The 14,244-nt window shown below is 36.4% G+C and overlaps 1 protein-coding gene across 2 annotated transcripts; it reads right to left on the bottom strand.

The window, feature by feature from the left end:
* Positions 1 to 9,262: 9,262 nt before the first annotated feature.
* PP2-A13 (phloem protein 2-A13) lies at positions 9,263 to 11,463 on the bottom strand. Of its 2 annotated transcripts, XM_088698205.1 has the most exons (4): positions 10,588 to 11,050; positions 10,401 to 10,486; positions 10,260 to 10,322; positions 9,263 to 10,166 (listed from the first exon to the last, which is right to left on the bottom strand). In XM_088698205.1, exons 1-4 carry the CDS (start codon positions 10,900 to 10,902, stop codon positions 9,755 to 9,757), a joined length of 876 nt encoding a protein of 291 aa, XP_088554331.1. In that variant the 5' UTR covers positions 10,903 to 11,050; the 3' UTR covers positions 9,263 to 9,754. The 2 variants fall into 2 exon arrangements, with proteins under 2 accessions (XP_088554331.1, XP_068315256.1); XM_068459155.2 differs by lacking the exon at positions 10,260 to 10,322 and having other exon boundaries at positions 10,368 to 10,486; positions 10,588 to 11,463.
* Between the last annotated feature and the right edge of the window lie 2,781 nt (positions 11,464 to 14,244).

A 14,244-nucleotide genomic window follows, 5' to 3' on the forward strand; every position in this document is an offset into this window, starting at 1 on the left:
GATATGAATTATAAGAAGCAAACAAATAACACATTCGAAAAAAGAAAAAAAAGAAGCGCTTATTGGCTAAATATTTCCTACCAAAGAGGTTTGAAAAGGGACCAAAGATATGAATTATAAGAAGCAAACAAATAACACATTCGAAAAAAGAAAAAAAAGAAGCGCTTATTGGCTAAATATTTCCTACCAAAGAGGTTTGAAAAGGGACCAAAGATATGAATTATCAGAAGCAAACAAATAACACATTCGAAAGGATGATGATTGATAAGTATAGACAAACATAAATTACAAAAGATTACTACAAAGACAATTTCCTCATCTTTCAAGCCAAAATTCCCCAACCAATCACCCCATATGTCATATATTACAATCAACTGGCCAATTAATTTCCATAACAAATATCATAATTTGGAAAAAAACTAAAAATAAATTTTCATGGTCAATAAGTGTCACGCAATTGTTATGACTAGTCTATTGCGAAGTTTAGCCTACTATCTCTTCTAGTGTAAATAATATCAAATATATTTAAAAAAAAGGTTGGAAATAGGGAGCCGAATTTTATGATTTTCTGTGTTGTGGCCAATGCATATTTTGAATGTACTTGAATTTTTTCCTTTTCCACATAAATTCATAGATTACTTTCCTTTTCCGCACAAATATGTACATTACATTCATTAACCCATAAATCCGTAAATTACTATCCTTCTCTTTTCTTTATTACTTTCCTTTTCCATATAAATTCGTACATTACTTCATTTTTCTTTCTTTCTTTCTTTGTTAATATTTTTTTCCATTCATGATAAGCGTTATAAACTGTCCATAATGCTCAAAATGTGTATATCACCAACCACGTTTTTAGTACAAGATGGTCGTAAAATTACGGTTCTATAATTTTGCATTTATTTACAAATGACAAATATCTAGATTGATAATGGAAAGCTTCTTACTATTTTTGAATTAAAGAAATCTAACAGTTGTGGTATATGTGAGTTGAACTTAAAATGTCAACAATCACCGATCACATCAGTAAAAGTTGGTAGGAAAACCATCATCTTGCAAAGTAAACAAGCAAGCATGTGTTGGTTAGTCAACCGATTTTGAGCTCCACCACACCACCTCCAACACTCGAAAGAGTCGAGGAATCTTTCTTTTTCCGGTTGTAAAGCGGAAGAGGAGGGAGAATGGGCACAGCCCCACCAGTAGCCCGCATTTTCCACACGGGTTTTCTTTTAGGCAGATGTTCGCCGTAGGATCAACAAGTACTTGGAGTCCTCGCAGATATAGCATGTGCGCTATGCAGGAAACGCTTAAAGCAAGTACTACGAATCACGAGATTAGACAGTTGTGATGTTCTCCTAACACCCATTCTAACATTGCTACTGATATAAGCTTGATTTGTGGGTCCTCTAGTTGGGTTGTAACTTCGTCAGGTGTCAAATGTGATGCTGTACCTGGTCATTTAACTTAGATGTCTCCTCATTTCAATGGTTTAATGCCAACTGTCTCTTATGGCAGTCTATTGGACTAAAACGTCAAACTACTAAACCTTTGTACGAGTTTTTCCATACTACAAAAGATGACGACAATGTTAATTCCCAATCATTTAGGCATTAAAGGCCTCTTGCTCTCCTTTGAGTATTGTAATCCCATGTAATTGTCTTGCCTGCAGAACCCAACAAGGGTTGTAACTCAATACAGTGAGTGGGAAACCTTGTATACGCAAGCATGAGAATAGAGATCAGTCTGTCTTGTCTTAGACGAGCGCTCATCTTTACTATCTTAAAATAAAGTGTTTGTGATTGTTCTAGAAGAAATGAAACAAAAGATACAGTAAAGTTAAGATAGTTATTATGTTGGCCGCTTATGTGTCTTCTAGACACAGTCGTGCTTAGTATGTGCCTGTGATGCCAATGATGGTTTATAGATATGACATAGCTCAATACTGACTACCTACCCTTACCGGGGCCAGAAAGGGCTAATTAGATGTCCCCCATGCTACAGTGCCCTGTAGTCCGAACCTTGTGCCATGACAATAGAAAGATGCGTTGATGTTCCCTTTTTTTAAATTCTAGCTATTGATTGATTATCCCTATTACGCAAGTGCCTCTCTATTGATTTCTTCAATTCTGATGAGTTTACGAAGGCTTTGAGTAATGCAGGATAGGCTAATCACCAGACTGCTCTGAAATATGTGAATCGCTGGAGATAATCACAAGAGATCCCTCTTGCTTTGTTGTTTGAAACTGAATCTCGGTGACCTCGAGTGAGGGCTTTAGGGCTAATGAAAACCACTAACACTTTCCTCATTGGGCTCTACGCAAAGGGAAAATGCTCTAAAAAATCAGCCTAGGCACAGAGGGAAAATGCAACATTTTGGTCTTCTTTTGTAATTGTTATCCTATGAGAGTCCGCCACCTAGCATCCTATTAATTAAAGGGCTTATGAATATGCCGACAAAAAAAAAAAAAAAGAGGATCCTCGCCGGATCACATCCATTCATCATATATCGTATGATCAATTTTCATTTGGTACTGTTTATATTCAATTTTAAATAAATAAATTTACAATGATTTTTGACCGCACGATGTACAATGAACATATATGATTTGAGGATCTCCGGGATCCTCATAAAGAGAATCTGACAAGGATCCTCACTCACAAAAAAATTAGGAGGTATGGTGCCAGATGTCTTAGAGCAGTTCCACCAGAAGTGGAATACCCCAGCACCCAGTCAAAAAACCAGGCTGGCACCCTATCAATTCACTCCAGCCCAGCAACTTGCCTGCCACCAAGCCCAAGCTGGTCTATAAGCCAGCCCAAAATTGACAGACCAAGGAGCCGGCCTATTTACCTGGCATGTACAACTTACTCGCGAGTGAGGGCAAGTAGGGGACAAGGGTGTAGGCGGCAGGGCTCGCTGTCAGCCCACTTGTGCTTCACCCAGAAAGAGGCGACGTGGCCTTCTCAATGCCGTTGGATTTCCAACGGTAAAAAAAAAATTTAATTTGACTTTTAAAATGGACCGTCCGATCACAGATTAACGGTCCACGTTTTTTTCACCAAAAATAAAAATAATATAAATTAAAAATGGCCCAACGGTCAGAATTATGACTGTTAGCCACGTGGCAGCGCCTTGGCTCTTGGATTTGAATATTTTTCAAATCCAACGGTCCAGATTAATTAACTATATTAAAATTTATTAAAAACTATGAAAAAATACTGAAAAATTATTAAAAAATACCTAACCCTCATCTTCCACCTTACACCATATTTCAATATTTTCTACACTTTCTACCAAAACTTTCATATACTTTTTGTGTGAAAAAAAATACCAAAAAGCTCATCCTTAATTTTTTTTGTCCATATAAACCATACATCCTACATTCATCTTCATCGTTTTCAAATCTTGAGTTTTTTTTACAATGTCTTCTTCAAGGAGAGTGCATAAACAATTTGTGGAGCAACAAAAAAGATTGTTGGCACAACAAGAAAAATTGATCAATCTCAAGGAAGGCAGATGGCCTCACATTCCCGCCGTGTCATGGAATCTGTGGGTCAGATAGTCAAACCCAGACGTGCCGCAAACTTCAATAGAAAAAGGGAAAGACAAGGTAAAGATCTATTGGAAGATTATTTTATTCCCAACAACGTATTCCCTAATCATGTTTTTAGACGTCGTTTTAGAATGCAACGAAGTTTGTTTAACAAACTCATGAGTACTATTTGCAACCATGATCCATAATTTGTGCAAAAAGAGGATGCTTTTCGTGCTCTAGGTCTTCTTCCAAAGCAAAAAATTACGGCTGCCTTGCAAATGCTTGCATATGGAGTATCTGCAGATCAAGTGGATGAGATCGCGAGGATGGGAAAAACAACTGTTCTGGAGTCCCTGATACGGTTTTGCTCTGCAATTGAAGCCTTGTACACCAATGAGTACCTCCGGACACCCACGCCAAGGGACATGCGAAGGCTTCTGAGGAAGGGTGAGATGCGAGGCTTCCTTGGCATGATTGGAAGCATTGACTGCATGCACTGGACTTGAAAAAATTGTCCAAGTGCGTGGCAATGAGCTTATGGCGATAGAAAATGAGTCAAAAGTATCATTTTGGAAGCGGTGGCTTTATTTGATACATGGATTTGGCATGCTTTTTTTTGTGTTCCAGGAGCTCAGAATGACCTAAATTTCCTTACTCAATCTCCAGTGTTTGACGATCTGCTGCAAGGAAAATCGTCGAGATGCACATATGGGTTAATGGCACTAAATACGATGGAGCATATTACCCTGCAGACGACATTTACCCAAGGTGGTCTACGTTTGTCAAAACAGTGCCACATCCACAGACTGAAAAAGAAAAACACTTCGCAAAATGTCAAGAAGGGTGTAGGAAGGATGTGGAGCGTTATTTTGGTATCCTGCAAGCTCGTTGGGCGATTGTTAGGTCTGCTGCTAGAATGTTTGATGTCAAGGCTCTTTGATTCACCATGATGACGTGTATTATTCTCCACAACATGATTGTGGAAGATAAGTATGATTATGATGTCGTCGATGAATATGAGCCGAATTCGATGAACAACTCAAGAACACATATCTAATGTGCTCATGACCGGACCGAAGATCCCGTACAACACGAGCCGTTGGAATGGGATGGATGTTACAATGAATTGATCGTTCAGCGGTACACTGATGTGCAAGAGCCATACTAGCACGTAACCCGACAGAATGACTTGATTAAGCACCAGTGGGGATTGGAAGAAGGTGAAGATAATTAAAATAAGCTTGTGGTTGAAGAATAAAGTGTATTTGATGAGTTTATGTAATTTTATTTTAGTGTGTTTTTTTTTAAGTTTATTTGATGAGTATGTAATTTTATTTTAGTGTGTTTTTTTTAAAAGTTTATTTGAAATTTTATCCGAAATTGGTTAAAAATCTTATCCGAAAACAACACTATTTTTTTTATTTATTCTTTTAAAAAAAATATAACATATTTTAAATGGGCTGGGTGTCAGCGCATTTTGTAGGGGTGGAGATCGTTTGTGCCGTCGCATTTTTAGACTGGGTGCCAGTGCATTTTTTTAGGGGTGGAGATGCTTTGACCTATTACTATTCACTGGGGTCTATTACTGTTCACTTGAGTGGATAAATGCGATGGGTGCTAGCGCAAAGTCTTTAGGGGTGGAACTGCTCTTACATCAATCACATCTCCAGGCCAATGCTATTTTTTCATGGTGTTACCCCATTAATTCTTTTAAAATTTTATTATTGTTGTAAATCAATGGATGCCCACTCAACAAAAGGAATCCACACTCAACGGCTATCCACTAAACAAGCAAAGCTATCCTTCCACTAGGAGTGGCTGATACTTGTTTTCATTACCCTTGTTTTTTTATATAAATATAAGACATATGGAATGAAGAAAAGAAGGAACATCAACTCAAGCCACACGGTTGAGAAGAGGGGGATACACGGCAGAGAGAGGAAGGAATAAAGAGGAAGAAAGAAAAGAAAGGAAGGAGAGATGAGAGAATAGATAGGGTTATCTTTGTAATCTTATTACTTCAAATTATTAATGAAAGCATCACCGCTGTCCTGAGGACATACTCTAGTCACACTGACTATAGAGGAACCTCGTAAATTTTGTGTTTTGTTTTATTTATTCCACTGCACACACCGTCAATTTTACAACAATTATAAATTTATACACTTTTGAAAATTATTTCATAAAGCACTACAAACTCGTAATCACTTGAATTTTTCATCTTATACCATCAAATTACTAACATACCAAAACTATTTTTGTATGTTGTATGTTAAATAATAAACTCAAATTCCTAAAGTACAGTTTTTCTAAGTGTAAATAGGACCTGCAAGTGGCGTTTTACCATAGTGGTGAAAATGTGTTGTGCCCTTACATGACGGCGTGGGTTCGAACCCCGTTGGTAGCTAATCTAACATTTAACTTACTAACGCTATCATTTCATTCAAAAAAAAAAAAAAAAAAAAGCGTAAATAGGACCTTATTTATATAATGTCATAATTTAACTCAAATCCGCTTAGTTCGCATAGGCGCCTAAGCGCTAGGCCTTAGCCCGCCGCTCAACTAGCGACTTTTAGAAACTTATTTTTTAATATAAAATCACTAAACTGAATAGAAGATTATATTGCACTACTTAGTACTACGGTCTAATGATATCATCCTCATTTGTAAGTGATATGTCTTACATTCGATTTTCAGCAAATGCGAATTTGAACCACATTATTGCTAGCGTATTGCGAAATTTAGCTAATTTCTCACTCCTTTAGCGTAGTTAATTTCATTTATTGAAGAAAAAAATTATATTGTAGATTTTAACGAATAAAAAATAAATATAAAGTAAATATTTTTTATTTTTTATTAGAAAGGACCATCGCCCCATTTCGACTAATAAAAGAACTTTTGAATGGGCACGTCACTTTGCCAAGTAATATTATTGGTCGAGACAAAAATCATTGACAAATATTAATGGTTACATCAAATAATAAAGCTTTGGTTTTTTAACGTTATGTAACAACGAATCATTAGGCTGTCAAGGTTAATTAGCAAAGTATTTCTCACATTGGATTATACAAACTCGACAAGTTCTTAATCCATTATTTTTAATGACTTCCGAAATATATTGACTATTAATTTAGAGAACTGTTATGAGCATTTTAAAATTTTTATTTTATACTCGTCACAAGTGTATTTTTTTTTGTAATTATATAAAATTTGGTATTTAAAATGAAAATTTTAAAATGCCAATAACAATTCCTTTAATTTAAAATTACAAATAAAACAAAATTAGTCCTTATATCGCAATTAATTACTCATGTGCGTTTATGATGACGTTCTCTATTTACATCTTTAGGGAAATGTGTCAATGGGCGGTTCACCATTAAAACAGGTAAACAACAATTACGAATTTTTTCCTGAAGCGAGCGAACAGCGCCTTCCATATCAAGGAATTTCCATCTCTAGAGCACGAAATGTGATGGTGGGAAAATTCGATGAATTTCAAAAATCATACCAAATGCTTTCCATATCAAAGTCATGCCTGTGGCCTGTGGCCATAAAAGCCCGCTCCCACTATCGCATTTCTCACCGGTCACAGCCACCACGCTATCACATCGGTCGGATCCATCACACTCTCCTTTAATACCCATTTAATTTTTCTAAAATAGATTATATTCAAAACTCACCAACCGAAAATACTATGGTTATTTGTCTCAAAATCTAAACTTAAAACATAGATTGATTTAGATAGGGTTTCAAGGAGATTGCCTATGCTCTTATGATTTCCTCATTCGTTGATTCTCAACTCGTAAAGCTTTAAGTTCATCTTTATGGGCGATGAGGTTGCATAGTGGTAGTCCATACCATTTCAGCAACCTCTATGACCTTCTTCTTGATATTGGGGGCTTGAGTTGTAGGGTGGAGTTTGTGGTTTTACTTTGGGTTTGGAGGTGATGCTCTGATGGGAGCCGATGGTGGTGACCGTTAGTTGGTGGAGGCTATGCTTCTATAATCTTCTATTGGTATTGTAGACAAAGTAAGTCTAGTTAATTTAACAGATTTTTTAATAATGCTTGACAGATACGACATTATTAATAGGTTGAATACTTGTTTGAAATATTTAAAATGGTTGAAATCAATTCAAAACAACACTAAAGGGCTGCTGGGTTTTAAGTACTTAAGCCTTAATCTTATGTAAAAATATATCAAGCTTCAAAATTAGGAGTAGCTTTCTACTACCCTTGTACCCAAACAAACCAAAAGGGAAAACACTTGCAAATCTCTACCTCATCCTTATCTCTTCATTTTTGGTTGCTAAAATTAAAGGGGGTGTATTCAATTAGGATTTTAAAGGATTTTAATTCTTGTAATAAATTTAAGGGTATTCAATCATGATTTTAAGTGATTATCTGAAATTCTAAGTGTATTCAATTAGAATTTTAAGATAGTTTATTAAAATCCTTAGAAATCCAAATGTATTCAATTAGGATTTTAAAGAAGTTTATAACATTTCAGGTGTATTCAATTAGAAATTGATTTTAAAGAATTTTAAAAAGTTGAGGAATTAGAAGGAATTGAAGAGATTTCGTAGTATATTTAAGCATCTACAAATTTCACCTCTTCTCTTGAGATTTTGAGGGAATTGAATCAAAAATTTATATAAAATATCTACAAATCAATTAAACTTTATAAAAATTCATAAATTTATAAATTCATTAAAATTTCTCACATTCCCAATTGAATACACCCCATAAGTTTTGGAGCGTGGCATTTCCATGTGAGTAAGAAAATTTCCATCTCTAGAAGCAGAAAATGAAGAAAGTGGAAAATTCGATGAATTTAAAAATAATCATACTATATGCTTTCCATATCAAAGTCATGCCTTAGGCTATAAAGCCCACTCTCACTACCACATTTCTCACACCAGTCAAAATCCATCACACTATCAGAGCAATGTCAAAAATATAGCGCTCTCTCTCTCTCTCTCTCTCTCTCTCTCTCTCTCTCTCTCTGTAGTCATGGTCAAAAACAGTCTCCTTCTCCTCCACCCCAAATGGCGGACGTCAGCATTAGCATGCTCCCTTGCGACGGCAATGGCCTTTGCACTGTCATTATTTAGTATGTCACTTGACAAATCATCGATTCGATGTTTAAATTTGCCCGTCATGCAATGAAAAGCTATACCATCTTTCGTTTCATCTTGGTCTTCAATGGCCTCTAAAACTAGCATTTTTCTCAATAAAAACCAAAACCTAAGGCAAAGTAGACCAAGATAGTTGGGAGGGCTTAGAAATAACAGGACGGGCTAATTTAATTATGATAGTTTTCGATTATGATAGGAGTTACTTATTCATAGTTTGTTTCTATAATTCAACATGTATCGCAACGCTTAATATAAAGAATTGGATTACAATAGGACTTACTTTTACGTCCAGTGATCCAAATTTAAGCACCAAACAAAGAATTTGGCTTTAAAGTCCAAATCATACTTTTGTAATGCTCTTGTGCTGCATTTTCTAATTCTTTTTATCTAACTTTTTGTGATTCATTTCTTATTCGTCACGCCCAAATCCCATGAAATTTGAAAGTCCCTCACCAGAACATACTCATTGGTAACGACTAACCCTCTCCTCGTGCAACCCCGGTACCCCATCGCAGTAACGTACTTTTGGAGTTCCATATGAAAAAAAAAAAAAAAAAAAAAGTACGTCATGAATCATATCTCACTACACTTCACCAAGTTCAGTCTCATATCTATACTCAGAAACAAAATACAGAAGCAAATACAGTAGGAGTTTAATGAAAGCAATGGACAATCTGCAATTCAACTTCCCTGATACAAGCACAATTCAGTGCTGTTATTTTGGAAAAATAAGATCCTCTCACTTCCATTCCGTCGACGCCCAAACCCGGCAGCTACAGGTTTCTTCCTTCTTTGTCTAAAGGGATTATTGAAGAGTAGGGAACAAAAAACAAGATGAAAACTCTTCGTCAAATTAAAAACATCTGGTAACAACTCACTGTACATGAAGCATTCTCTGCAAAACAACACTGCAAACAGAAGATTTACATATACACATTTCACTTCTAAACGACATGATATGCCCCTAAACGCAACCGCTAATTTTCAATCTCTTCTTGTTCTCAAGGCTGCCTCACATCCAAGGGGCCGCACACTTCCTACAACTTGTAATTTGCAGCTCTGCCTGCCTACGAAAAATGAGCTAAGGCTCTTTCGCTACACTACTAGGGTATATCAACACCGAATCCACGCAGACACCGCCTTTAGTGTGGGTGCAATCGATCTGAGTCATCGAGTACTTGATCTTGATCAAATCATGAGGATTGTCAACAACAAAATCTCCCACATGGTAATTGATCCAGTTTCCAGGATTGTCCAAGTAACATTGGGATACAGCACGGTGACCATTAGAAGTTGATAGCTCAAACCTCACTGGTTTTATGTCCCAGCCATGAACATGCTCGGAGTTGCAGACACGGCGACCTAGCCTCTTCAAGGATCTGCCAAGGTGGAGCCTAAAGAACAGGCCATATTTCCCTAACGGAAATTGAAACTCAAACTCCCCATTGACTTCAAACCACCAGATTTGTTGGAGATAGGCAACTGTCTGGAATCTACACAAATGGAAAAGAGAACACAACATGTCAGATTCTTCCATCATTTCGGAATTTATCGCACAACAAAACTGAGGATTACTGAAACATTACATATCAACTAGATAGCTTGCAAATTTCGGGCAAAGATGACAATTTTGAAGCTCTTGCTCGTTCCTGGCTCATCAAATTCGAACAAATAAGCAAATTTAAAAAACTCACCTGGATTCATCATTTGCTATGAAATTCCAATACCTCCTATCATCTATCCCAGTAATCGACAACGCCTTTGAAGAAATCGACAAACAAATACCACCCTTGTGCTTATCAAGCCAAATCACCTTCACAAAAAAAAGAAGAAAAAACCCAAATCAAATTCAATTAAATCCATGTAAATTGCAAAAAGCAGCTCTTTAGAGAGAAACAAGACAAAAAGATTAACCTTTGTGCCATCATCAAAGGAATTAGACCTGCAAAGCCTGGCATAGGTATCCCTCTTCCCTGAAATCTTGCTCTTAGTACTTTCATCAAACACCCTGTCTACAATAAACCGATAATTCGGCGGCAACTTGGATTCCCAGATGAAATCGGCCAAGGAAGCACCCCGAAACGCCCGGTTCAACCGGGCCAACTTACAAATCTCCGGCGGGTCCATCTGCATCAAAATCAATGCCACACAGCTCTCCGGTATATCCCCAAGCCTTGGCTGCAGTAAACCCTCCCCATCCGAAACGCCACCCGATAAACTAGCACCCATCCCGAAACACAAAATACCCGAAATCCCAAATACGACTTTCCAAACCGAGATACTCAAAACCCAGTATTTGTTTTCGGGTTAATCCTTGAGTTTGAATCTGAATTTGTAAATCTTTTGGGAGAGGTTTAGAGAGAGAAATGTGAAGCAAACGGAATCCAACGCTGAATTCAGATCTAAAGACATGGGCTTTTCCTAAAACCCAGAAAATTAAAATCTGAAAACGCAAAAACGGTTCGATTTCTTTTTTCAATTCCCAAAATCTAATCTACTCTAATCTATAAATCCCTGAAACGAAAAGATAAAAGAAAAAAAAAACATCTGAAGCTGAAAGCTCAAATCTTTGGCGGGCGTTTATGGAGTGATGCACATAAATATCAGTTCCCCCGAACAATATGTCCTTGGAGTGACAACTACGGTCGGACACGTATTCCGCCGCCGTTTTTGTCTTTGTCGATGACAGCTTTCTCGGGATTGGCGATTTCGATTTCGATTTCTGAGGTCGACGAAGAAACAACCATGGAGCTTATTTTAACAGCGAAGCTACGTACGGGAGTTGGGGTCGCGTTGGAACACGCGCGCTTGTTAGGAAGTTGACGGCGGTTAGTTGGATATTTTGACTCGCTGTCTTGGACGCGTGGCGACATTTGGTTAGGGGAAAAGGGATCAAATCAAAAATCGGGTTTTTTGGCCTAAATAAAATCAGAAAATTTTGGTAATTAAGAACTGCCTAGTTGCGTTCTCGGATTCTCTTCAAAACTTTCGGAGGATTTAATTATTTTTGTTGCAACTTTTTTGGAAGGTTGTTAATGAAGTTTGTCTGTTGGTCCGACAGTTTGTTCAAATAATTTTTAGGATAAGCATGAATGGGTAGTAGACTCTGATCAATTTAGAAATTATTTTGATTCCATTAATAATGAGGATTCAGAATACCATATATTGATCAATCAAAGAAAAAAAAATAAAGAAATAGGTTTTATCTCATGAAACGTTTATATCTACCGCAAAAACGTTAAACAACCATTTGAAAAAAGCAAACTCCATTTCTGACTACCCCATTTTTGCTAGCAAAGGAAGCCATCGAGTGAGCAGTTCAGTTACAACGTCGAGGAGCATACTTCCAATTGTGTAGGTAGCTTCAAAATATCAAAGCATATGCTTTCAATGGATGTCTCAACCATTCTTTCACCCCTTAGCATTAAGATCAAATTACTCGAACCGGATTTCACGATCACATTTTGAAAACCTTCTTCTATACAAACTACTATGGCCTCGCGCACTACCTCTGCCTCCATGGCTAAAATAAAACTCGCCAACAAGCCACCACGCCCTCCACCCATCCCCTCATGACTCTGGGCCACACAGCCTACTCCACCCTTGCAAGTTGCAGCAAACCAAGCACATCACAGGTCACTTTCAACTGTCTAAAACATTGCTCGGTTTTTTAAAAGTATTCTCCTTTGTATTTAAATATCGGAGTTCAAAACTCACTTCTCAATATGACTTGAATATAAAAAAAATAAAATAGTTCTGATAATTCCTGTAATTCACTTAAAATGAAAAATTATTTAATGAACCGACTTTAAATTATATGAAATAGCTTTTTCGATCTAATCTTATCCATTCAACTAACCTTAAATCCTTAATCATTGTTTGTTTTTTAACAGTGTCCGCTATTCTTTTCACTAGACCCTCACACTCCACTCACTTTTTCTCTTAATAATTCTGTGTCCGCTTCTAAATGCTTGTCACGATACTTTAAATGTATTCATAATGCGCTAAAACAACCAAAATTGTGTACGGCCTTAATGAACTCTCCTCCAAATATCACCAAAAAAAAAAGACGAGAACATTGCTGCCACACATGAGATGACAGGTGTAACCAAAATATGTCTCTGAGGAATTGTTCTGAATTATCCACTCACATGTTCCTCTCTTTTTCTTCTTCTTAAAATGCTAGTTAATTTGACAACAGCGATGCTAAGAGTATAAATACCGCATCGAAAAAAAATGATGGATCTTCTTGTAAGTGCTGTGAATTAATTTAATGGTGGAACTTTATCTTTCTTCATAGTTTTAAGCAAGTTGCCTCTCGTATATAGCCTAACGGCCACACTCTATGCCACTCGATTTGTATTGTCCACGTGCTAGGCTTGAAATTCGTCACACGTGAGAGAGCGTGTTGTAAGTATAAATACCACATCTGTAATGAGGGACTTTATATGTGCTTATAAGTAATGAGGCTACTCATCATATTATCAATTGGTTTTATAGTGGAATCTCAACTTCTTCAAGTAGCTGCATAACATAACGACAGGGCAAAAATTCTTAGATGCTTCAAAATACTGAGCATTTTAAATATTTTAACCGTTAAATCTTAATTTTTATATTACTATTTTTAAATCCAACGGTTACAATACGCAAAGTTGAGATTTTGATGAAATCCTAAACAACAAGTGTTATGTTTTATATGATCTACCACTACTTTTCCAGATTAAACAAATAAAAAGCAACACAAAAGGGTTCTTTAAAATGGAACCGGATCCCCTCCTAAGCTTAGGAGGTTGAGTCTCATGAGCAAATCACACGGGCCGTTGAAATTTGATCCAACGGCTGCAATTATTATAACTTTTAGAGAGGCCTCTTGTTTGTAGCCGCTAGATTAAATTTCAACAGTCTGAATCTTTTGCTCAGAAGGCTCAGTCTCCTAAGAAGGGGATTCGGTTCCCTTTAAAATAAAGGATTAGGGTTCCAAGTTGTTGCCTTTTGCATAATCTGATACTAACTAATGACAGGTATAAAAAAGGATAGATATGTGGAACTGAGTCATGGAAACCCTTAGAGCAACTCTAGCGTTGGAGCCCTCCTCTCAGGCTATGCACTATTCAATCCACCTTATGAACAGTAACTGCCCTTAATAAACAGTAATAGCCCTGACAATAACATTTGCATCTACACCGTTACACTTCAATAACCCTGGCAATAGGCAATAAAATATTAGTATTTTTTTATTTATAAAATAATACAAAATAATTTTAATTGTAATTTCGGATAAGATTTTTAATCGTTCTCGTTGCGCCACGTGTTATTATCCGAAGTATTATTAAATAATACAAAATAATTTTATTTGTAATTTTGGATAAGATTTTTAATCGTTGTCATTGCGCCACTTGTCATAAAATCCGAAAAGACAATTATTGGGGATGGATTTCCGATAAATAAGTAACAAATAAATAATACAAAAAAATAATTATAATGTAAGTAGGTAACAAATAAATAATACAAACAAATTATTATAATGTAAGTATGTAACAAATAAATAATAAAAACAAATAATTGTAATGT

Source organism: Pyrus communis, chromosome 1 (assembly GCF_041283825.1).
Source record: "Pyrus communis isolate YQ-2024b chromosome 1, ASM4128382v1, whole genome shotgun sequence".
NCBI lineage: Eukaryota > Viridiplantae > Streptophyta > Magnoliopsida > Rosales > Rosaceae > Pyrus > Pyrus communis.

Coding starts and splice junctions, on each gene's coding strand:
- PP2-A13 (XM_088698205.1), bottom strand. CDS start 10,902: ATGGGTGCTAGTTTATCGGGTGGCGTTTCGGATGGGGAGGGTTTACTG. Junction 10,487..10,587: donor CCTTTGATGATGGCACAAAG/GTTAATCTTTTT, acceptor TTTTTTGTGAAG/GTGATTTGGCTTGATAAGCA. Junction 10,323..10,400: donor ACTGGGATAGATGATAGGAG/GTATTGGAATTT, acceptor TTGATGAGCCAG/GAACGAGCAAGAGCTTCAAA.